Here is a 26687-nt window from a genome sequence, read left to right on the forward strand (position 1 = left end):
TTTTATTTTTAAAATACATTTAATAAAAATAACCCATACTTTTACATATTTTTACACGTGTAGAATATTTACAAGTTCTCTTCTACAGCATTTAATGTTCCCTATTTTTTCCATTATTTGCCTTTTGGATTATTTCTGTCAGCAGTGAAACACTGTCCATTGTTGGCTGTAACTAAAAAATTAGCTTCTTGGGCAATATTCCTGAAAGGAAAACAAAAAGGTTGTTCAGGCACTGCATTCCAATGCCGTAGCTGACTTACAAGCACCTGTCAAACACAGTACTCTTAGGAACTTCTGGACACAGTAGCTCAAATCTGCCTGTACTGCCAGTTCCAGGGATCTGATGCCCTCCTCTGTTCTTCACAGGCACTGCACACATGTGGTACAGAGACATACATGCAAATAAAATACTCATACGTGTAAAAATAAATAAAATTAAAAAAAATAACAAAGTCAAAAACAAAAATTATCCAGGCATTGGTGGTGTGAGCCTTTTATCCCAGCACTTGGGAGGCAGAGGCCCGCAGATCTCTGTGAGTTTGAGGCCAGCCTGGTCTACTACAGAGTTCTGGGACAAACAAAGACAGACAGACACGCACCCCTAAAAAAAAGAAGAAAAAAAAAATAGAAAAGAAAGGAAAAAGAAAAACTTGTTGAAGAAGCTGGGTGTGCTGAAGATACATTTAGTCCTAGCACTCAAGAGGCAGAGGGAGGTGGATCTTGTGAGTATAAGGCCAGCTTTATACTTAGTGCAAGCCAGTCAGAGATACATAGTAAGAGTCTTCATGCCAAAAAAAGGGGGGGGCACGCAGGGAGCCCAGATTTGGTCCCTGGAGTGCATGTGCACTACCTGTTCTTCCGGTTTCCACAGATGGCAGACTCACTGACAGCCACGCAAAAGCTTATTATAAGGGGGTGTGGTGAGGGGAGAAGGCACCCACAGAGAGCTCTCACAACTGAGGTCTACTCAAAAGGACCTGAAGGAGCCTCAGTTGAGGGAAAGAATACTGCACAGCTCACAGCTCCATTTTCTTAACCGGCTTCCGGTCACAGCTATACATGAGCTATTTAGTGCTTTCTGACGTCATTTCTTTCATTTGTTTGTTACCAATGGGGATCTTTACCTTGTTCTAAGGCCTCTGTTCTTTTTCGTTTCGTTGCCATGGCTGGATTTGCCTGCTCCTTTAGTACTTCCGCTGGACAATTTGGTCTTGGAAGCTGGCATCCAGGTGTTGGCCCTGGACGATTACTGAAGTACTTAGTTTTCAATGCCTTTTCAAAGAAAAGAAACAAAAAAGTAAGGTCCATCTCTTTTGTGTTATTTTAGACAAGGCCTCACTGAGAAGCACTGGTTGGTGTGAAACCTGGCATTAGCCCAGCCTGGTCGCCCACTTTAGCACTCCTCCTGCTTGTTCTGAGTGTTGGGTGGCAGGCATGCAGCACCATGCCCAGTTCGAAAGTAATGCTTTAATGTTTGGACTGCACGAAGGAAAATACAGCCCCAAATTGTTGATAGCATTAAAAATAGTATGAAAATACTATTTTTTGTTTTGTTTTGTATTTTTGTTTTGTCCCAAAACAAAGAATCAGTATCAAGTATGTGGTTATAATTACTACAAATAAACATCCAGCATCCTACAACTGACTGGTACTGTTACTGCAGGAGGGGGGCTCACTCCCTTCTCATATTTCTAACAACAGCATAGACTGTACTGGAACCAATGAACTACAAATACAATAATCCACTGCAAATGGATGAAAGTTCACTTAGACTTATCCAAGGTTTCTATTAACCACTAGAATATAATAGTGCAGCATTGACTTTATAAAAGTAGTTCCCTCTCAAATGACAAGTTTGTCAGTTAATGCTTAATATACTAGGACTATCCAACAGCCACAGTAATCTAATCACTCTGGATATGTCTCCGAGTCAAAGCATGGTGCCACATGCCTATAGTCCTAGCAGTGGGGAGGCTGAGGCAAGATCAGAACTTTTCTAAGAGTATAATATATTTTGATCATTTACTTTCCCCTTTCCCAACTCCTCCCAGTTCCTCTGGATCCAACCATCTTCTTAATATTCCTCTCTTTCAAAACAAAATAGTTGGTGGGCAGTAGTGGCACACACCTTTAATCCCAACACTCAGGAGGCAGAGAACGGCAGATCTCTGTGAGTTCGAGGTCAGCCTGGTCTACAGAACTAGTTCTAGGACACCCAGAGCTACACAGAGAAACAGTTTCAAAAACAAAAAAATATGCTCATCTGAAATACAGCAGTTTGAGTGAACACACATACACACCCTAGGCAAGCATAAATTCTTACATGTAAAATTTAGTATCAGCCTGGACAGTGTTTATAACTTGGGGAAAGGACACAAATACATACCCCCCCCCATGATATAAATCTTCCTGATATTTAAAGGCTATCAGAAAATCTTAGACATCTGAATTTTATTAATGCTGCCAAGATGATCCTTAAGTTTCCTAATATAAGTACCTGTGAAGCCGTGGTTCTAGCACATGGATTAAACAGGAACAAGCCTTGGATGAGATCGAGCAAGTCGTCTCCTGCTGCAATGAAGATGTGTTGCAGTGGGATCCCAGGGAAACTCTTAAAAGTCACATAATCTGGAAGACTACACATGTCCTGAAAGAAAATTTACAATTCAAACTTAAGTAAAGATTCAGAGACACAGAAATGAAACAAAGAAACAAAACAAAAAAGCAAAACATAAGAAAAAAGAGGGATCTGTCTGCCTCTGTGAACGGAGTGCTGGGATTAAAGGTGTGTGCCACCACTGTCTGGCCCCTATTGCTAACTAGTGGCTTAGCTTTGCACGCTGATATTAAGGCAAGCTTTATTTGTCAGATCATAAACAAAACATCACCATACCTCTTGATTATAATTAAGTGTCACTATGGCCACCTATGAGGATACTTTTAAATTAGTTCAGTGACGGAGTACTTATCCAGCATGGGAAAGGCCTTGGTCCTTTGGCACTTTAGCATTGCAAAATTAATTAATTAAAGCCTTCATTAGCCACGTAGCTGTACTCAGACACAGCAAACAAACCCTGCAGACCATGACTACATTTCAGAGAGAACACAGAAAGGCTTACCGGCCACTGCTCTTCAGTTGGTGTACCCAAGGTTTCAAATATTCTTGTTAGCTGATCAAGGTCTGAATCTCCAGGCAAAAAAGGAACCTAAAAGTAAGAAATAGACATTTCAGGGCTGTTTTTGAGAATGGTTATACAAAAAATGCTATAAAATGTTGTAATAAAAAAATTAAACTCAGGGCTGGAAAAATGGCTCAGTGGTTAGTTAAGAGCACTGGCTGTTCTTCCAGAGGTCCTGAGTTCAATTCCCAGCACCTACATGGTGGCTCACAACCATCTAAGGGGATCTGATGCCCTCTTCTGTCATGTGCATAAAATACATCAGTAAATAAATCTAAAAAACAAAACAAACAACAACAACAAAACAAAACAAAACCCAAAAAGCCAAACTCTGCAACAATTAAACACTTGCGTCAATAGGGCTGAAAAGAACTAAACCAGCTGTTAAAGCACTGACTTCCATTGTCAGTTTATTGCTTTTTAGTTCTAAACTCACCTTCTGCCTTCTCCCTTTAAAAAAAAATAATAATAATAATTCTTTATTGATTCTTTGGTAATTTCGCATCATGCACTACACACAGTTTGAAGCATTTCCCTCAGCACCTTGGAGCAGATTTCCAACATACTCCAAACAGAATATTTTTAAATTTTTATTATTTCCTATGTATGAGCATATGCTTGCACGTACATCTGTGTACCACGCTCATGCCTAGCACCCTCAGAGGGTAGAAGAGGGTATCAAATTCCCTGGAAGGGAGTGACAGGTGATTGTGAGCCACCATGAACCAGGTGCTGGATCTCGGGTCCTCTTTGAGCAGAGTTTTAAAAAGTTACCAGAAGAGACCCAAAGCAACTTTGCGGCCATCTAATTCTCAGCCATGCCTTTGAGCAGTGTCTAGATTCAAGCCCTGGAATTCTTCCCGGGATGATCTCAGTGGTGGGCAATAGTGACTGTTGCTTACATCTGATATTCTTAGGAACAGTTCATGTATTTATTAGCCAACTCTTCACTGTCCCCATCCCACGACAGCTGTGAGTGAGGGACTGGGTGGAACAGTCTCACTCTGCAACACAGGCCAACTTCAAACTCTAGGTAATTTTTCCTGCCTCAGCCTCCAGGTGCTGGGATTACAGTGTAAGCCACCATACTTTATATTTTTAAATGTTCCTGAACAAATTAATGTGTTACTTGTAGGAAGATAAGGCCTACCAGGTCAAGAGATGAGCCCACCTGGAGTCTGCCTGAGGGCCCAGCAACAGGCGCTGTCAGAGGGCCTGATCGTGCATAGCCAATGAGGGGCGACCATGCAATGACACTGGGTCGAAAGCAGTCTGGGGTATAGTGAGGAGGGTATATAACGCTCTCCCCATTGCTGAATAAACAAGTCTGCTTTTTGCATTTTACCTGACTCCTGCTGTCTATGCCATTGATTCTGTACCTTCTCCCCCTCCCCCAACGGAGCCATTAGGACCCAGCAACAGCTTGTCTTCTAACTGGGCCCAGAGTGTTTACAGGCTCTAGTAGAAAGAATTCAGAAATGTCTCAAGCCTGTGCAGAAAACATTTTATCAACTGAGTTATTTTACCAGCCTCTGTAATGGTTAATCTTGTCAGTCTGGTGGAATGCACAATCACCAAGAAAACAAACCTTAGTCAGGCGGTGGTGGTGCACACCTTTAATCCCAGTACTCGGGAGGCAGAGGCAGGTGGATCTCTGTGAATCCGAGGCCAGCCTGGTCTACGAGAGCTAGTTCCAAGACAGCTAGGACTGTAACACAGAGAAACCCTGTCTTGAAAAACCAAAAACCTCGCTCAAGAGAGTTACTGGGAAGGCAGAATCCAGGAGGGTGACGGCCTCAAGGGTAAGAAACAGCAGCAAACTGAAGAGAGTTCAGAGTTTATATGGGGTTTCTTAGTGTGGAGAGGCTTCCCAGGGTGGCTTGGGATTGGTGGGATTTCAAGCCCTGGTCCTGGGGCCAAATCAGCATCAGGGTGTTTTCCTTGGCCCTTTTTACCCTACAAGAAATCCCCGTATGCTCAGGTTTTCTTTTCTTTTCTTTCTTTGTTTTTTGTTTGTTTTGTTTTTGGTGAGGTTTGTTGTGGTTGTGTGAGGTGATAGACCAAATGGAGCTCACTGGGGAAACTTTCCCCTAGTGGAGCAGAGCAGTTAACAACTTCCCTGGGAAACCCCACCTCTCTCAGCCAGAGCAGGTTATTACATAAGCACTGGGGAGACCTTTCCCGGGAGCAGGGCTGTCCACTGCTACATCTATGGTGATTCTGTTATTCCTTGGCTCCCGACGGCCATGATACCATCCCATCCCAGCTGCATTTCTAAACTGTGTTAATTGAAGAGGGAAGACCCATTATAAGGTCAGGAGTCCTGGATTAAATAAAAGGGAGCAGATACAAGCATTTCTCTCTCTTCCGTTGCCATGATGGACTATACTCTCAGGCTGTGAGCCTAAACAAAGCCACCCTTCCCTAATGTCATTTGTCAGGTATTTTGTCATAGCAACGTGAAAATGGCTATATGACTGACCTTGACTTGTTCTTCCTCCCAAGTCGCTGAGGCTTTGTTTTGTGAGACAGAATTTTACCAAGCAACTCAGTCTAGTCTTAGGTTCACATTGATCCTCCTGCCTCACTCTCCCATAATGCTAGGATTATAATATCTGTTGAAACTAACTTTTAACAAACTGACTTTGCTTATCAATTTCTTGTTGTAGGATTACGATGAAAAGATAATTCCTAGAAAATTATGAGAACTTTATCAACCATACTTAAGCATGCACATGAATTTAGGACTTACCCTTAGAAGCAATTCTGCTAATATACAGCCAACAGCCCACATGTCCACACCCACACCATACATCCTAGCTCCGAACAGTAACTCAGGGGCCCGGTACCATCTAGGACAGAATGAAATGATGTCATACGAGAATCCAACTACTAAGGCTAATTTTTTTTTTTTTTTTTGGACAGGGTCTCACTAAGCAGATTTGATGTCCTGGAACTCACTATGTGGACCAGGCTGGCCTTGAACTCACAGAAATCCTCCTGTCTCTGCCTCCCGACTGCTGGGGTTAAAGGTGTGCACCATCACTGTTCAGCTAAGGTTAACTGTTAAAAGATAAACTATCCTTGCATATTTTTAGAACGAACCACTCACCAAGAGTTTTGAAGCACCCTGCCTTGTCAGGTCTCAAGAACACTATGCCGGGCTGGAGAGATGGCTCAGTGGTTAAGAGCACTGACCTCTATTCCAGAGGTCCTGAGTTCAATTCCCAGCAACCACACGGTGGCTCACAACCATCGATAATGAGATCAGGCAGAATACTGTATACATAATAAATAAATTTAAAAAATACACTATTCCTTTTATTTTATTTTAACTACATACCTTATGTATGAATCTATTTTATTCTCTCCAAAATTTTTTCTACTAGACTTTCCCTATTAATATGCTAACATATTACTTTTCTAAAATCCACATGCATCCAATCCTCTTCTCTCATTCTTTCTTAAATTTCTTGATTTTTATTTTTTGAAAACAGGATATTAAGTAGTCCAGTCTGGTCTCAAGATCACTATAGTTAAGGCAAACCCTGAATTAAGATTTATTGATTATTTTATGTATATGTATGTATAACATTATGACAGAAGAGGGTCATCCGATCCCACTATAGATGGTTGTGAGAAATCCTGTGGTTGCTGGGAATTGAATTCAGGACCTCTGGAAGAACAGACAGTGCTCTTAATTGGAGAGAATCCCTCTCCAGCCCATACCTAGAATCTTTGATCTTCCTGCCTCTGCATTTAGAAGTGTTGGGATTTCAAGTGAGACACCGTGTACGACCCCAACTCCTTTATCATTATTATTATTATTATTATTTTGGTTCCACCTCACCTGTCTCTGCCTCCCAAGTGTTGGAATTAAAAGAGCTTGACACCATGCTCCATTTTCAATTTTTTGAGTTAAAAAAGTTACTCAGAGATTCAAGATACAGTTAAGTTAATCACTATCTCATCAAAAATACGTCTGAAGACTGAGTTAATTAGATTCTGTCTGAAGAGCTGTGTGTTTTCTGTGGCAAATTAGACTTACTATAAGAAGGGCTGGATCTCAGACGACAGCAGCAGGACTCACTCCCTGCTCTGCAGAGGTTATTTCAGAGAAGCTGGCTGATGCTCAGTCGTGATGAACAGCCTAATGCCTGAACTTTCATTTCTTAAGGTGTTCTCACCTGGTCACAACCTGATGTGTGTAAGCCCTATTGGGACTCCCAAATGACTTGGCCAGGCCAAAATCTGCCAGTTTAAGAACTCCATTCTCATCCAACAACAAGTTGTTTGGTTTCAAATCCTGTATCAAACAAAATCAAGTAGGATTAGAGGAAAATAACATAATGATACATTTAGCTAGCCTATTTATTTGACACAGTCTTATACAGCCAAAGAAAAATTATGCAGAATTCAAGGAAAACAGCATTACCTAACTACATACCTTATGTATTAATTTATTTGATTCAGAGTCTTATGTAGCCCAGGCTGGCTTTGAACTCACTATGTAGGATAAGCTTGAATTTTTGATGCTTCTACTTCTACTCCCAGAGTGCTGGGACTGCAGTTTATGGAGCAAACGTGGTGTTGAGGATTTGAATACTGTACTTCACATATGTTAGGCATGCAGTTTACCAACTAAGCTATGGCCCCAGCTCCTGTTAGCTTAGCTTTAAAACAAGCAAACCAGGCATACTGGCACAGACTGGCAATCCCAGCCCTTAGGAAGGTTAAGACAAAGGATAATGAATATACAGGCAGCCTAGGTGTAGTAGCTTGAATGTAATTGACTCCCAAAAGGGAGTGGCACTATTAGGAGGTTTGGCTTTGGTGAAGAACGTGTGGCTTCGCTGGAGTAAGTATGTCACTATGGGGTGGGCTTTGAGGTCTCTTTCGTTCACAGTTCCCTCAGTGTAACACACAGATCAATTCCTATTGTCTTCTGATCAAGATGTAGCCAGCACCATGTCTGCCTGTATACTGCCATGTTCCCCACCATGATGATAATGGACTGAACCTCTGAAACTGTAAGTGAACCATCCTCAATTAAATGTTTTCCCTTATAGTTTGGCGGTGCTAGCACACGCCTTTAATCCTAGCACTCTGGAGGCAGAGGTAGGCGGATCTCTGTGAGTTCGAGGCCAGCCTGGTCTACACCAGGACAGGCACCAAAGATACAGAGAAATCCTGTCTTGAAATAAAAAAGTTTCCTACTAACAGTTGCTGTGGTCATGGTGTCTTCACAACAACAGAAACCCTAACTAAGACTTTCAGCTACAAGGGAAGACCCCATCTTCAAAACAAAAACCACCAACTGAGCTGGCAACATGGTCCAGCGAGTAGAGCCATCTGCAGTGAACTTAATGATCTAAATTCTATTCTCAGAATCCACAGAGTGGCTGACAAGAACTGACACATACCCTCCTTCAGTTATGCACCTGCACTCACACACATAAACACATGCATTCAAAATATATAAAATAAAAACCTGAACTAACCGATGACCAAAAAAAAAGTTTAATTAAACTTAAGCAGCAACATTAAAAGTCAGGTGAAGTGAAACACACTTACAAGCCCAGCAACGAGGAGTCGAAGTCAGAAGAAATCAAGAATTTGAGGCCAACCTGGACTACATGGCAAATCCCAGGTCATCCTTGAATACAAATCAAGACCTCTCATGGGTGGATGGGATGGATGGATGGAGCATTACTTAAAATCTTACCCTGTGCAGAATCCAATGCTGATGTAAATATTCTAATCCCTGAAGAGTCATCAACATGTAGGCTTTAATGTGGGATGGCGTCAATACAAGACTATTGTCCTTTATTATAACCTACAAAGTAGAGAGGCAACATACAAGTATGTTTCATTATTCCAAATGAACTCTAACAAACTAACAAATAAGAAAAATACACAAAATGTATCCATACATATGTATTTATTATTATTATTATTATTATTATTATTATTATTATTTTTATCGAGACAGGGGTTCTCTGTGTAGCTTTGGAACCAGTCCTGGCACTCGCTCTATAGACCAGGCTGGCCTTGAACTCACAGAGATTTGACTGCCTCTGCCTCCCCTGTGCTAGGATTAAAGGCATGCACCACCAATGCCTGGCTCATACATATCTCCTTCTATGAGAGGTTATCCAACTTCCTTTAGAAGATATCACATGAATTTCCAAAATTAGCAGGCTAAAAGGCATCATCATTTTCAGGAGAAAGCAATACTGTGTACCCTACAACTCTGGCTTAGAAATATCAAACATCAGGGCTGGAAAGAGAGCTCAATGGTTAAGAGCTCTCTTCCAGAGGACCAGGGTTCAATTCCTAGCACCAATATGGCAGCTCACAACTGTCTGTAATTCCAGTTCCAGAGGATCTGACATCCTCACAGACATACGTGCAAGTAAAACACCAATGCATATAAAATAGTTTCTGGCTTCCAGAAACTATCTGACCACTGGAGCCTCAGCCTCACCAATACCAGGAGGAATGATCACCTGAGTCTTGGGCCTGTAGACAACTAGAGGAATAATCACCAAAATCTCCTCTGTCTATACCTGAAAGACTGATCAACAGAGCCACAGGCCCCAACTACACCAACTGGAGGAAAAGGGAGCCCCTGAAACACAGGTTCCACCTACATGGATTATAGGAAGAGATGGGCAGACAACAGGGTAGGAATACACTCAACATAAAGAGCAGTACAGCCCCACCAGAAACCAGTGGTTCTACAACAGCAGGACCTGAACATCCCAACGCAGACGAAGCAGAAGAAAACAACATTAAAAATGACTTTATGAAGCTGATTGAAGCCCCTAACGAGGAAATGAAACATCCCCTTAAGGAAATGGAAGAAAGCCGGGTGGTGATGGGGCATGCCTTTAATCCTAGCACTGGGGGGGCACAGACAGGTGGATCTCTGTGAGTTCAAGGCAAGCCTGGTCTACAAAAAGACAACCAAAAAATTGGAAGAAACCAACAAATTCCTTAAAGAAAATCAAGACCAAGAAAAAGCAATCAAACAGGTGAAAGAAATGGCTCAAGACTTGAAAGCTGAAATAGAGGCAATAAAAAAACAAACCAAGAACAATCTGGAAAAGGAAAATCTTAGTAAATGATCAGGAACTACAGATGCAAGCATAAACAACAGAATACAAGAGATGGAAGAGAGAATCTCAGACATAGAAGATATGAGAGAGGAAATAGATTCATTGTCAAAGAAAATGTTAAATCCAACAAATTCTTAACACAAAACATCCAAGAAATCTGGGATACCATGAAAAAACTAAACCTAAGAATAATGGGGATAGAAGAAGGAGAAGTCCAGATCAAAGGCACAGAAAATATACCAACAAAATCATCGGAGAAAACCTTCCCAGCCTAAAGAAGGGATATGCCAACGAAAATAGGAAAAGCTTACAGATAGTTGACTTTCCAGGGGAGGTCTTAACCTCTCTGAGGAGTGGAGGGGAGGAAAAGGACAGGAGGGAGAGAGAATTGGGTTTGGTATGCAAATGAATAAAAAAATAATTTTTAAAAAAGCTTACAAAACACCAAATAGACCTTAAATTCCCTTGTCACATAATAATCAAAACACTAAACATACAGAATAAAGAAAATATTAAGGAAAAAGGCCAAGTAATATATAAAGGCAGACCTATCAGAATTACAGCTAACTTCTTGATGGAAACAATGAAAGCCAGAAGGTCCTGGTCAGGTGTTACAGACACTAAGAGACCACAGATGCCAGCACAGAGCACTATCTCCAGCAAAGCTTTCAATCAACATAGACAGAGAGAACAAGATATTCTACGACAAACCAGATTTAATCAATACCTATCCACAAATCCAGCCCTACAGAAAGTATTAGAAAGAAAACTCCAACCCAAGGAAATTAGCTACACCCACAAAAACATAGTCAATAGATAGTCCCATACCAGCAAATCCCAAAGAAGAGAAAACACACAACACCACCACAAACAATAAAACCAAAAATAACAAGAACTAGCAATCACTGGTCATTAATATTCCTTAATATCAAGAAACTCAATTTGCCTATAAAAAGACATAGGCTAACAGATTGGACATGAAAATAGAATCCCTTCTTTTGCTGCATACAAGAAGCATGCCTCAACCACAAACACAGACATTACCTCAGAGTAAAGGGTTGGAAAAAGATTTTACAATCAAATGAACCTAAGAAACAAGCTGTGTAACTATCCAATATCTAACAAAATAGACTTCAAACTAAAATTATTCAAAAGAGATGAAGAAGGTCATTTCATATTCATCACAGGAAAAATCCATCAAGATGAAGTCTCAATTCTGAACATTTATGCCCAAAATACAAGGGTATCCCCATTTTTAAAACAAACATTACTAAAGCTTAGATCACACATCAAACCCTACGTACTAATAGTGGGAGACTTCAACACCCTACTCTCACCACTGGACAGGTCTGCCAGACAGAAACAGTTAAGAGCACTTACAGCTCTTCCAGAGGACCCTGGTTCAATCTCCAGCACCCGCCTGGCAGCTTACCACTGTCTGTAACTCCAGTTCCAGCAGACCCAACACCCTCAACAGAGACAACACAAACACACACACAAAGTGCCAACACACATAAAATAAAAAAAAAAGATCCAAAAATAGAAACTTAACAGAGAAATAAAGGACCTAACAGATATTATGACTTACATGGGCTTAGCAAACATCGATATGACATTTTACCCAAACATAGAAGAATACACCCCTTCTTCTCAGCATCTCATGGATCCTTCTCCAAAATCGAGCACACACTTGGTAACAAAGCAAATCTCAACAGATACAAAGACACTGGAATAACCTCGTGTCTTATCAGACCATCATGGCTTAAAGTTAAGAATTTAATAACACTAATTGCAGAAAGTCTACAAACAAATGGAAACTGAACAAATACTCAACTAAATCACCAATAGGTCAGGAAAGAAACTAAGGAAGAAAAAAAACTTCCTAAAATTCAATGAAAATATCTGCACAATAAACCCAAACCTATGGGACACAATGAAAGCAGTGCTAAGAGGAAACTTCATAGCACTAAATGCCTATATAAGAAGCTGGAAAAATCCCACACTAGCAAACTAACCGAACACCTGAAAGTTCTAGAATAAAAAGAAGCAAACTGATCCAGAAGGACTAGACAACAGGAAATGATCAAACTGAGAGCTGAAATCAACAAAATAAACAGAAAACAATACAAAGAATCAATGAGACAAAACGTTGGTTCTTCGAGAAAAATCAATGAAATAGACAAACCTTTATCCAAACTAATCAAAAGGCAGGGAAAGAATATCCACATTAACAAAATCAGAAATGATCAACAGACACGGAGGAAATCCAGAGAACTACCAGGTCATACTTCAAAAACCTGTATCCACAAACCCGGAAAACTTAAAGAAAATGGACAATTTTACGGATATCACATGTCAAAATTAAATCAAGACCAGATAAGCAAATTAAATAGACATATAACTGCTAAAGAGTCCCAACAAAAAAAATCTCCCAACCAAAAGTCTCCCAACCAAAAAAAAAAAAACCCCAGGGCCAGATGGTTTCAGTGAAGAATTACACCAGATTTTCAAAGAATACCAATACTCCTCAAATTGTTTCACACAATAGAAACAAAAGAAACATTGTCAAATCCTTTATGAGGCTACTTTACCCTAATACCCAAACCACACAAGAGAATTACAGACCAATGCTCATGACTGATGGCAACAGAGAGGAAAAGAGAACTGAATCCAATGATTATCTGTAAGCTCTGCCAGTTTGTTAGACATATTGGTTCCTTTTTATTACTGGGCACTATTTTCTTATATGGGTGACTAATCTGCTTAAATATCCACTAGATGAAGTACATTTTAGCTGTTTCCAATGAGCAACCATACACCAAGTGATTTCTGAGCTAGCAATGTTTTTCTCTTGGATAAAGAGCAAACAGTGGTTGATAGATAACATTATTGTTACTAATGACTACAATTTTACTAATGTTATTATACATAATATAATATTGGTAAATTAGGGGTATTGACGCTAGGACCTGCATATTTAGTAAATTCCTTTTACTATTTGATGCTGTATTATAAAAAAATCCCTTTTACCTTTGATCTGATAGCAAATGTGTCTCTAATTTTATAACAAACTGTCCTATTTTCCAATGTTACTATATTACTTATATACTTCGCCAGGTGGTGGTGGCGCACGTCTTTAATCCCGGCACTCGGAAGGCAGGCAGATCTCTGTGAGCTCGAGGCCAGCCTGGTCTACAAGACCTCGTTCCAGGACAGGCTCTAAAAATACAGCGAAACCCTGTCTCAAAAAACAAACAAACAAAGCCATTTTTTTGTGGGTCAGTATCCTATTAAAGCAAAATAAACATGCAGGGTCCACTCTCACTACATGGGAAAGTCTCTAGGAACCCAAATCTTACCTCCAGGTCAGTTTCCATGAAATCAAAGACAAGGCTAATATTAGATTTATGTCCAAATGCATCAAGGAGCTGCAAAGCAAAGCAAAACAAAGCAGTTCTATTGTTATTCTCTACTTAATGTTGGAATTTATTGTTGATGAATTTTTTTTTTTCTAAATTATTTGTTCGCTTCCTTCCCCCACCCTGACCCACAGTACTGGTAAACCCATGGCCTTCAGCACAACAGGCAGATGTTCTAAAAGAAAGGTTGAGAACAGATATCACTATGTAACTCAGGCTGGCCTAGAACCTGTTATGTAGTCCAGACTGGCCTGAACTCATAACCTTCCTCTGCTGCTATCTCTCATGTAATTATAATACAAATGTGCACTATCTGACTTAAAATTTTAAACTGCTGGTAATTTCCTGTAAACATGAAAGTCTTTTATTAACATTTGCCCCATTTTTCGACAGGAGTTAGTTTTCTCAGGCACAAAAATATTAAACCTTATATAACAAACTCACTAAAAACTTAAAAACTCCTCTCCCTAACTCCCAAGTATTAGAATAAATAAATAAATGAAAATTTCACAGCCCTGATGGTGGTGGCACACGCCTTTAATCCCAGCACTAGAGGTAGAGGCAGGCAGATTTCTGAGTTCAAGGCCAACATGGTCTACAGAGAGCGGTCCAGGACAGGCTATACAGAAAAATACTGTCTCAAAAACCAAACCAAACTAAGCCAAACAAGAAGAGAAAACTTCACCTTAGTTTCTAGTTGAAATTTTTTTCTGGGACTGGGGATAGGGCTCAGCAATTATAGCCTTGTCACATAAATATGAAGACTGGACCAGAGTTCAGATTTCAGAAACCATGTTAACTCCAGGTAGGAAAGGTGTGCCTGCAATTCCAGCCCTGGAAGGGAAGACAGGTTTCCCAGAGCAAGTTAACTAACAAAACCACCCAAATCACTGAGCTCTGGTTTTGACTGAGAGTCTCTGCCTCGCCATGGTGGTGCATGCCTTTAATCCCAGCACTCAGGAGGCAGAGGCAGGAGGATCTCTAAGTCCGAGGCTACAGGGTGAGTTCCAGGATAGGTAGAGCTACACAGAAAAACCCTGTCTCAAACAAAAGAAAATAAAAGCCTAATAAATGAATAAATAAGTAAGTAAAATTCTAGGCAAAATGCTGAAGAAAATTCTTACCAGGCAAAATGATACACACTTGTAGTTCCAGTACAGTAATTACAACAACTGACTGTAACAGGGCCCCACACTTTAGCACAACAGACTCCATTATGGGAAAACCATTCAGGTCATAAAACTCAGTGTGTAGACAGTACCACCCGCCAAATAAAAACAAAGACCTAATCCATCAAAGTCCATAATTCTGGGAAAATGTACTAACCTTGCTTCTTCTTGGCTTCAATAGCCCCGATTCTGGCTAACTGTTCTTATTAACTGAAGAATGTCAAACCAGAACATACTTTTTGTACTTAAAAGCTCACCTTTAGAAAGGCTTGGTGCTACCCTGGGTTCCAAAAAGTCAGTGCAGTGGCCAGCTGGTTAATAAGACTCATTAACTTATTAACTCTATTATTGGCTTGAATCCAAGCCTGAGTTGTCTTCTCTGGTGGATACCCCACAACATCAATTACTTGGGAGGCAAGATCACCTGAGTCTATAAGTCAAGGCAACACTACACAAAAGGCTACCAAACAAAACAAGAAAAAGAGTCTCTTCTAAAGTGCATCTGTCATCCACTGAATGTGTGACTGCCCATCGCAGGTACTACTGCATAAATGCTTTCAATTGGCTAGCCGGCAAAAATCGAAAGAACATATTCCAGCCCTCATGCAGGCAAAAAGAAAGGTTCTGTATCTGAATGCAAGCTGCTACTTTTAACTCTGTGCCTACAGCTCTCTAGGATTCACAATAATTTCTGACGAAATTATCCTGTATGGCAACATCTGATTCAATTCATCAGTTATATGCATTATGCTAATAATACTACTTACAGCAAAAGTGGAACAGAAAATACATTTCAAGTCAGGTGGTGCTGGTGCACTACCTTAAATTAATTAAAGATTTAATTAAGCCCAGTAATTGGGAGGCAGAGACAGCTGGGTATCAGTGAGTTTGAGGCCAGCCTGGTTTACAAAGCAAGTTCCAGAACATCCAGGACTGTTGCACAAGAAACCCTGTCTTGAAAAAAACCAAAAAATAAAGAAAATAAATTTCACGCTGACCAACTTTCAAGGCTCAGCTACATCAACTCATCTTGCTGAGCCTCTGATCAACATTCATATCAGAATATGGAGGATCCCAAAAGCAAACAACTTAGATCATACTCACACCAATTATATTGGGATGACTGAGCTCCTGTAACAGTTTTATCTCTCTTAAGGCTGTTCTATTTATACCTATGAAAAAAGAATGAAAAAATGAACAATGATTCTCAGATCTCAAACCTTTTACAAATGAGTTTTTTAGGAAAGGCTATTTCAGAAAATAAACATTTCACACATAAAAACAAATAATTTTTACTATTTATATAAGTTCTTTTTTTCACATTGTTTTAAAGTAGCTTAACACAGTCTATGAAAATGATGAAGTACTTATTTCTCCAGCACATCACTCTGAAAATCCTTACAACATATACAGAGCTGTAACAGACTTGTGGTAATAAAGGTCTTTTCTCCTGTCCTACAAACATTGGAGGAAGACTCTGTGTGCTATTAGCAAATTGGCACTAAGGACACCTTTTTTTCAGTACAAATGACCGGCACTTTCCCCTTTCACAGATGATGACTTCTTCATAGTAACTATTATCTGATGGCTAACCCAGACCTGACACTCTAAGAGGCTTGAGAATAAGAAATAAATCTTTCCCTAATGTGTCCAATTTATAGGAACTTTCTGTTCTGTGAACATGTATCCTTCAGTTTTTCAAAGCGATTAGAAAACCAGAAATGCAAAAGGTTATTATAATGACTTACAACACCCAAAACAGCACAGAGGACATCCACTAAGGGCCCAACAACCTTACTGCCCTCCATTTACACACTCTGAATCCTTCCAATGCTTTTATGTTGTTTATTTTTCTTTTTTCGGCTTTGAGACAGGGTTTCTCTATAGCTTTGGAGCCTGTCCTCAAACTCAGAGATCTGCATGCCTCTGCCTTCCGAGTGCTGAGATTTAAAGGCATGCACCACTACCGCATGGCTTAAATATTGTTTCTACCGGGATTGTCTTTACTCGAGACCAATGGTCTCAACCTTCCTAATGATGTAACCCTTTAATACAATTCATATTGTAGTGACCCAACCATAAAATTATTGTTGTTGCTACTTAAATATAATTTTTGCTACTGTTATGAATCATAATGTAAATATCTGATATACAAGATATCTGATATACCACCCTGTGAAAGGGATATTTGCCCTCTAAAGGGATTGAGACCCACTGTTCTAGAGACACTGCAATACTGCTAAAGAATTATTATCGGCTCTCACTGGCATTTTCCTCATCTCCTCAGATCAGAATAAATACATCTCCTATTTGATCAAAGTATATGCAATACTTACCATCTTTAGCTTCTGATCTGTGTCCAAGTTTGATCTGGGAGAGAAAGCGGGGGAAACCAAAACACATTAACAATGTGGAGGATGGAGATAGTGCAGGGGTTGAGAACACTGAATGCTTCCAAAGGATCTAGGTTCAATTCCCAGCACCCACACAACAGCTTACAACCGCCAGCTCCACTGGGATCTAATGCCCACTTCTGACCCTGTAAAAGTGGTGCACAGACAGACACAGAAGTGAAATACTGATGTATATACAAAAAAAAAATTAAAATTAAACTAAACAAACAAAAACTCGCAATGTGTTTATATAATCTATATGCACAAAAACTTATGCTACAAGCAGGACTTCCATGGTGGTGCACACCTATAGTCTCAATACTTGGGAGACAGAGCCTGGGCTACATAGCAAGATTCTGCCTCAAATAAATGGAAATAGCTAGAACTGGTGGGCATTCCTTTAATCCTAGCACTCATGAAGCAAAGCAGCAGGTCTCCTGAGTTAGAAGCTACCTAGGGTTACATCCTGAGTCCTAGACCCTGTCTTAATAAAATTAGCCACAGTAAAAGCATGTAGCAGTATGTAGGTCATGAGAACAACTGGGAATTCAAAGGCTGAAAGTATTGTCCAGGAGCAGAGTGAGTCATGACATGTGGAAGGCAGAGTTGGAGCTCCAGCACAGCAGGACCAAAATGAATCAAGCATCTGCTTTAAGTTTCTGAACTACACATGCAAAAACAGGTTCATCTGCTCACTGTACAATTTAAGGGTAAACCTCTAGACCCACGATGTGGAAGGGAAGAATTACCACCAGCTGTTCTCTTCAGCATGCTCTGTGGTACATGTAAACCCAAACACAAACATAACTGTCTCCTTTACACTCCCGTCTCCTTTGTTTTTTTAAAACAGGGTTTCTCTGTATAGCCCTGGCTGTCCTGGACCTTGCTCTGTAGATCAGGTTAGCCTCAAACTCACATTGATCTGCCTGCCTCTGCCTTGAGTGCTTTTGAGGAGATTAAAGGGGCTAAAGTTTGCATGGTGCACCTCCACCGCCTGGCTTCCCCTCCTTTTCTGTTTAAGTTTTTGTTTATTTTGCTTTGTTTTTGAAAAAGGGTCTTGCTATACGTGGTCCAGGCTGGCCCTAACTTTCAAATCCTCATCTCAGTCTCTGAATACCACGCTTATACGTGTTAATTACTGCATTCAGATCTCCTTTTATCTTTTCAGGTTAAATACGGAACGGTAACTGAGGGTATGCTACTTTATTTGTCCAAAATGACTTCAATTTTGTATACTTGAGAGAAAATAAATGACATAAACAGAAAATAACACATATATAGTTGGTAATATGTCCAATAATCCAATGTTTTTTACAAAACAAACTCACAAAATGTGACGGATGGAAGAAACAGTCAACATTGACTAAGCACAGCTCACTATGTTAGGAAGTTTAGTCTTATACAAAGCAGTAACCAGGTCAAAGTGCATCCTGCTCCTAACTACTTTATATAACAGCTGCCAATCACTGAAAAATGACCTCTGGAAAATACGTATACTTCCTTTAGAAAAAAGCTGCTAATGTAAATGTAAGAAAACCTTCTATTTAAAAGCAGGCCACATATAACAACACAAAATGTAAGACACAGAGCACTGACAGATTATGTAGTTTATATGGGGAAAAACTCAGACGCACAATAAAAATAAAATAATCTCAAACAAGGTGGCAGTGGCATATACCTTTAATCTCAGCAGGTGGACCTCTGTGAGTCAGGTCAGCCTGGTCTGCAGAGGGAGTTCTAACACAGTCAGGGTTACACAGACAAACTATCTCAAAAAACAAACAAACAAACAAAAACAAAACAAAAAACAAGAAAAAAAAACCAAAAACCAACAACCAAGAACATCTCATGAAGTCCTTTATCACCAAGATTGAAGTGATTAGTATTCTGCTATGCTTAAGTCAGCTAAAACTTTAAAAGACTTCACTCCATCCCCCTCATACTCTTACACAAGCTGTCCTCTAACACAGCAGCATGACTCTTACCCCCCCCAAGATACACATACACAAAATACTTAAAAATTCAAAAACAAAAATCAGTAATATAGACTAGGAATGTGGTCCAATGACAAAGCACTTGCCTAGAATGCTCAAGGCCCTGGCTTCAATCTGCATACACACTCAAGCAGGCACACATGCAAACATATAAATAAAATTTTGAGGGGGAGAGGAGTCCTGGGGAGGTGGTTCGGTGGGGAACACTGTTCTGCAAGCATGAGGATGTGAATTCTAACCCTCAGCACCTATGTAAAAGACCAATCATGGCTATGTGTTCCTCAAGTCCCACCACGGGGAGACTGGAACAAAAAGATTCAGAGGGCTTGCTGGTGAGCCAGCCAATCATCCAGTCTGTCTTTCTGGACAAACCAAAATAGCAAGCATCTGGCTTTATCGAGAACCCTTGTTTCAAAGGCAATTAAGACAAACAACAGTGGACGAAGTCATCAGATGTCCTACTGCGGCATGCAGGGGCAAACCTGAAAAACACGTGCAGGCCCCACAAATACCTACGAGATATACTCACACAGCAACGCACAGATAATGACCCAAAAGCCATCAACAGGGCAAACTGGCTAAGTAAGCTGAGAGACAGAAAAAAACATGGCAATTCCATGTAATTTTTTAAATATTCATTTTATGTTTGTGGACCACATGCATGCCCTGTGCCTGTGGAGGACAGAAGCAGATGTTGGATCTCCTGGAACTGGAGTAATAGATAGTTGTTAGTCGCCACAAGAGTTCTGGGAACCAAACTTAGGTCTTCTATAAGAAGTCCAAGTAAATGTAAAAGCGGTTTAATGAGTCTTTTTTTTTTTTTTGTAAAATCAAAGAGGGTGTCAGCAAATGAACATGAGTAGAAATTATGAGTGTTGGAAAAGGAAGGTTCAAAGCGCCAAACCCTCAATGTTCACAAAAGAAAATACAAATGATGTCCAAGTTTGAAGGAAGACCCTCAAACCAGCCAAATGTTCTGGAGATAAATATCAATGGAAAGTTAAAAGAAACTGAAAAAACAAAACAAGAGATAATATAGCATGTTAAAAGCCTTTACTTATTGGTAACTTTTAAAACCACAAAAATGAATTATTTGAAATAAAGTAAGTATTAAAGTCACCTTTAAGGAAGAAACATTTTATAATGACATAGGATACCTAGAACAAGAGATAGAGGCAGGAGTTACATAGTAACTTTGGAGTCTGGTCAGAAGGGCTTTTAAAAAGGAGAAAAAAGCTGGTTAGCTGTAGCACAGGCCTTTAATCCCAGCACTCCGGAGGCAGAGGCAAGCAGATCTCTGTGAGTTCGACGCCAGCCTGGTCTACAAGAGCTAGTTTCAGGAGAGGTTCCAAAGCTACAGAAAAACCCTATCTCAAAAAACAAAAACAAAAAACAAAAAACAAAAAACAAAAAAAAAGCAAGTGACAAAGAGGACCTGGGAGGCTGGAAGAGGGAAGCCTGGTCATTCACACTTCAAGGGAATAATGAGCTTATAAAGGAGGAAAACAGAATATGCAGGTCAACAACACCAACAGGCCCTGAGTCATGTGAGGAAAAACTTAGTCGTACTGAGATGGCTACGGAGTTCAGTAGTGTGAGAAAGAGCATCCGACAGCTGTGCTCGAGACCTAGCCTCAGCAGCTATTAGCTGTGTGATCTTGAAGTCATCTAACTAGCCTCAGGTCCCTCAGGGTGAAACAAGGACACTTTTACCTGTTCTTCAGGCTGTCTGAAAGGCTAACTGGGGGAAGAAAAGTAAGTCGAAGCGCCTGGCATGCAGGAAACATTGTCAGAAGTGTTCTCAATGAATTTAGGTTTAAATGTCACTCCAATCATTTTAGAAAGGGTACCACATCCACGTTGTTAATGCCGATGAAAACTTCTGAAAAGATAACATAGGTATGACCACCTGTGGCCTGGAAAGATCATGGCATCCAAAAATATTGCCTCCTTGGCCAACAACGACCAACTTTATATATACATAATTTATTTATTTTATTTCACGTGTATTAGTGCTTTGCCTACATGTATGTCTGTGTGAGGGTGTCAGGTCCCCTTGAACTGGAGTTACAGACAGTTGTGAGCTGCCATGTGGGTGCTGGGAATTGAACCTGGATCCTCTGAAGAGCAGTCAGTGCTCTTAATCGCTGAGCCATCTCTCCAACCCAACGACCAACTTTTATGGAGCAAAAAGTTCTAGTTTATATCATTTGAACAAAAACTGGCTTTGAAACACAAGCCCCTAATACATACTATTGTATCTAGAAGGCGGGCAACTCCCACCATCAGAGCGTAACGGTGCGTATTAAAACAGAGCAAAACCCGTAACGCATACCCGCAATCCCAGCACTCGGGGAGACAGAGGCAGGAGGATTTCCTCGAGCTGGAGACCAACCTGGACTACACAGCAAGACTGTCTCAAAGACAACTGGCCACGCCAATCAACTGATAATGCACAAGTATTTTCTGTAAGAGTTGCCTGGCGTGCTGGAGCACGCCTACGAACCCATCACTCGCACGGCAGAGAAGCGGAAGGCTACAGCAAGTTCTAGGCCAACCGGGTCGAAACAGGCAGCTCAGAGCCAGCGAGGGCTATGTGGCAAGCAAGGCACAAAGACCTGAGAGACAGCAACGTAAAAGGTAACTCACTTTCTTTATGGCGACAATCTGGTTGGTGTTCTTATCTCTGGCCTTATAGACCGTAGCAAACTAGAAAGGAAGACAGTGAGAGGTCTTTACGTGATGGTTGGTTCTGGCCCCCCCACACCCCTTTTTAAACCCGGGATCCGGAGCGGACTCGCAGAAGGGAGGCCCAGGAGGCTGCGAGGAGGCACCAGTCGGACCACCCTCCCCGAAAGAATGCCCGCGGTGGCCAGGCAGCGCCCCAGTCAGCCCAGGGCCTCACCTGTCCCTCCCCGAGGAAGTCCAGCTTCTCATAGCGCTTCGCTCGAGACTTCACGTCCACAGCCATGCGGGCGAGAAGCCTGACTCCAGCAGAAAGCCAGGGCCTCCACCCCGCAGGAATTTAAAGCGTCCAAAAGCTCCCCACAGCTACTTCCGTCCACTGGACGCACACAACCTACTGGTCCCGCCCATACTTCCGTTGTGGGCGGGGCCAGTCCTACGGAAGCTGGTAGGGGCCAGGAGGGATGCCACGTGCGCTCCGTGGCCGGAAGCGGCGTCTTTTAGACGGCTGTCAAATCGTTAATGTTTTTGTCTTTGATTTTTAACTTAGATTTGCTTCGCTTCCAAAGATAGGTCAGCGTTACGACACGGTGTTTCTGACTTCGGAATTTAGCTAGGGTGTAAGGCTCAGCCACGCACCGGTTTTACTTTCTGTTGTCCTGTCGCCTCAGTCGCTATGGACGCCAAACCCCTCCCTCTAAGGAGAGCCAAATTCTTAAAGGCTGATTTATGAAGAAACAGTCCCAGAGAAGCAAAACCCAGCCCTGCTGAACATTATGCTATAGAGCAGGTCTATTGTCTTCTATAAAATCAAAACTAATGAATTAAGAGAAACAGAGCGTTTAGACATAACACTGTCAGCTGTGCATTTAGTAATTACGCTTCAAGCCTATCTATCTGCCAATTAACTGGCTCCAGCAATGGTTTCCGTTTGTCATATTTTTGTCTTCATATCGTTCCAGTTTGCAGGGTGGTTTTGCTGAGACCTCAATTCCCTGATGAATTTAAGAATTTGTTTTCACATTGTTCAGCTTTTTCTTTCTTTCTTTCTTTCTTTCTTTCTTTCTTTCTTTCTTTTTGCAGTCTTTTTTTAAAATTTATTTATTTATTAAAAATTTCCACCTCCTCCCCACCTCCCTTTTCCCTTCCTGTTCAGCTTTTTATCTCTCGGGAAAACAAATGAAGCCGAAATTACTTCAAAGGCAAGAATCACACGTTTTAATACCATTGCTTTTAATTTTTAGTTTATGTGTATGGGTGTTTTGCCTGCATGTTTCTGGGTATATCATAGGTGCACAGTACCCATGGAGGTCAGGAGAGGGCATTGGATCCCCAGGAACTGGAGTTACAGATGGCTGTGAGCCACCATGTGGGCGCCGAGAACTGAACCTGGGTCCTCTGGAAGAACAGCAAATGCTCTTGAGAGCCGAGTCATCTCCATGCCCTTTAATACCTTTGTTAATAAAATCGATGACATCATTCGTTCCAATTGAGCTTCTACAGAGTTGACAAAATCAAACTAAACGGAGCCCCAAGCATCCTGAAGTTCCATACTAAGCAGAAACTAAGTCACTTATCTGACTTTCCAAGAAACTAGGAGCCAGATCTCCCAAACTGAATGGTTTTAGGTGACATAAAGAAGAACTTTAACTTAACCTTATAATAAAGGAAAGTAAGTCCAGTTAACCAGTCAGATTTTTTCCCTGCCGTTCTTTGTTCTTTTGTTCCATTCTCACGCATCCTGTTCCGCCAGGCATGGCAGGCACACAAGGACTCTGGAAGCTGAGACAGGAAGCTTGCAATTTCCAGGAGAACCTGGACTATAGACAACAACAAGAAGACCATGTTGGTCACTGGGAGTTCTATGATTCTAGTATGAATTCTGCCTAATTCATGAATCACAAGATTCTGCAACAACAACATAACCAACTTGGTTGTTATTAGAACCCAACTTGTTAGTTAACATAAATTATGCTAAATAAAAACTCATTTAAATAGCATGCATACCTTTAATCTCAGCACTAGGAAGGTAGGGACAGGTAGATCTCTGAGTTTGAGGCCAGCCTGATCTACTCAGTACGTTCCAGGCTAACCAGGGATACAAGAGACCTTGTCTCAAAATAACTAAAAAATTTAACACATGTATTGATTTCTATGTGCCAAACATTATCGTTGACCTAAAAAAACTCAGGGACCATAACATTCCCTTATAGTGGAAAACTGAAAGATAATGAGGTCCAGACTATCCAGGTCCACATAGTGAGATCTTGTCTCGGAGAAAAAGTCAACTCTGAGACAGGATGCTACGTGCTATAAACAGCTTTAAATACAGTAGCGCAGGAAAGATGTCACCGAACATCCACTGGGTTTTAACAACAGAATCAGATTATTTTATTCCATTTTATTTATGGTGAGGGTGTCACCGTACACATTTGAAGGTCAGGTCTTCGGGCTTGATGATGGAGTCTTTTTGTCCCGCTGGTTCATCTCTCTGGTCCCAGATGATGTTTTGAAGAGTTTGTCCTGACTGCTAAGAGACCACACTATAGACTGGACAGGGCAAGGAAAATTAAGAAGGCTTGTTGGTGAACTATTGTTGTAAAACAGATGGCTTGCGAGGATGATGCTAAAATTTTGGTTCCTAGCCGATAGGATCCCATAACAGGCTGATCTCTAAGTTATTAGCTGGAGTAGCTGTCAAAAAGGCAATGTTTTCCTCTTTCTTTGCAACTGATGTTTCTAAGAATTAGGAATCTTAATTTTTAGAGACATGGTGGACATAGCAACAGAGAACAAAGACTAATAATTGAGATGCTAGTATTGTGTAGTAGTGGCTCTGGATCCAGAATGCCTGCTTTTGAATACTGGTCAGCCAGCACTCAGTCACTAGATGAATGACTTAAATTTATCTGTCTATACCTAGTTTCCTTCTCTATTATAGGATCTACTCTTATGCTGCTGGAAGGCTTAAATAACTTTGCAGGGGTGAAGCAAATGGCTGGCAAGCGGTTAGCTACCTATTACTGCCTCAGCCCTTTGTCACCACGTAGGTCCACGTAAGAGACCTACAGACTGCAGGAAACCATCTTTTTGTTTTGAAGCCATGGGATGGAGTCCAGGGCCTTGTGAATGCTTGGCAAGAGCTCACTGAACTATATCTCAAGCCCCAAAGTAATTCGTCTATGTGTTTTTGTGTGGTGTATGCATGTATTTAGGGTGTATATGCAGAAGCTAGAGGTCGGTGTTGAGTGTCGTCTTCAATCACTACATCTGATTTTTTTTTTAAGATTTACTATGTATAGAGTGTTCATAATCAAAAATAGAAGTATTCTTATGGTTCATGGAGACCTTTCAGGGGATCTTGTTCCATTTTATTATTTTTATTATTACATTTACTGATTATGTATGCAGTGTTCTGCCTGCATGTATTCCTGTATGCCAGAAGAGGGCACCCAATCTCATTCTAGATGGCTGTGAACCACCATGAGGTTGCTGGGAATTGAACTCAGGACCTCTGGAAGAGCAGCCTGTGCTCTTAACCTCTGAGCCATCTCTCCAGCTCCACATCTGTGTTTCTAAGACAGCCTCTCACTAAACCCAGAGCTCACTAACTCATCTAGCTTGGGTGGTCAGAGAGTTCCAGGGACTTGTCTTTCTGCCTGCCTAGAAGGGTTACAGGTACACAACTGCTCCCAGCTTTTCTTTTGGGTTCTGAGGCCCTCAGGACCGCCTGACAAGCACTCTACTGATAGAGCTATGGCTTTACCACGAAATATACAGAACTGGGCATGTCAGTGCATGCCTTTAATCCCAATATTGCATTGCAGAAGCAGGGATTTGTATGCATTTGAAGTCACCCTGATCTATGTATGAGTTCCAGGTCAACCAAACTACATAGTAAGACCCTGTCTCAAAAAAAAAAAAAAAAGAAGAAGAAGAAGAAGAAGAAGAAGGAAAAAAGAATAAAGAAAAAGATGAATTAATATTTTTCATGTTATCAGAATAGCTTACTACTAACATCAAATATAAACCCTTATTTCTCATCAGGGCAACATTCATAGCCCATAACTTGCAAGAAAAGCAAATCAACTTTGGAATGACAACAAAGTAAAGATTAGCCCATAGACAAACAAAAAAAGAAAGAACACAACGCTAGTGCCCACTGACCATGGGCTAGTCAACATTAAGGACTACTGCTTTATAAAGTATATTCTAGAAATCATTATGGATTTAGTCAGCTGTGGAAGATTAGCAGGAGAACCCATTATAGTTTCATTGGTTGCCAAATAAGTTGGATTTTAAGACTCTCAGCCACTAAGATAGTAAAAGTTAATTATCAGGATTTTCGAACATGGTCACAAACCATGAACATCCTCCCAGACATAGTAAGTAGCGATTTGAAATTTGAATAAGTGGTGAAATATTTGTTCCTATGCTATATTCATCTTATGCATTATTTTTACTTTATGCTGAAAAGTTTCTGTACCTTGACAAGCTCTCCACGGACACAGTAATCCAAATCAGATCAAATTAAACCAAATCAGAAAAAGCCCAGGTTTAATGGGTAAAACACCCCCGGATAATTTTCTGGCTCCCTAGAGAGGAGACAGGAAAGAGAGACCAAAAAAACATGTCTGTTTTCTGGCGGGGGGGGGGGGGGCAGTTTGAATACCCTGTAGGCGTGTTCTTGAGCTTCTCTGGGGAAAAGGCCCTGTTTACTGGGCATT

The 26687-nt window shown here is 40.8% G+C and overlaps 1 protein-coding gene and 1 long non-coding RNA gene across 2 annotated transcripts in view; one reads left to right on the forward strand and one right to left on the reverse strand.

Annotated features, from left to right (window-relative positions):
- On the reverse strand, positions 1 to 22368 carry Cdk7 (cyclin dependent kinase 7). The gene is made up of 12 exons (XM_048442899.3): positions 22181 to 22368; positions 21925 to 21984; positions 17225 to 17258; positions 15993 to 16060; positions 13660 to 13728; positions 8905 to 9015; positions 7367 to 7485; positions 5932 to 6031; positions 3120 to 3206; positions 2498 to 2647; positions 1125 to 1272; positions 1 to 201 (listed from the first exon to the last, which is right to left on the reverse strand). Exons 1-12 carry the CDS (start codon positions 22244 to 22246, stop codon positions 173 to 175), a joined length of 1041 nt encoding a protein of 346 aa, XP_048298856.1. The 5' UTR covers positions 22247 to 22368; the 3' UTR covers positions 1 to 172.
- The window catches only part of LOC148119665 (uncharacterized), a 19814-nt gene continuing 14729 nt past the window's right edge, over positions 21603 to 26687 (forward strand). The window contains exon 1 of the long non-coding RNA XR_015734977.1: positions 21603 to 21915. This is a non-coding gene — a long non-coding RNA (uncharacterized LOC148119665). The remainder of the gene's footprint in view (positions 21916 to 26687) is intronic.

The sequence above is a fragment of the Myodes glareolus genome, chromosome 15 (assembly GCF_982192425.1).
Source record: "Myodes glareolus chromosome 15, mMyoGla1.1, whole genome shotgun sequence".
Lineage (NCBI taxonomy): Eukaryota > Metazoa > Chordata > Mammalia > Rodentia > Cricetidae > Myodes > Myodes glareolus.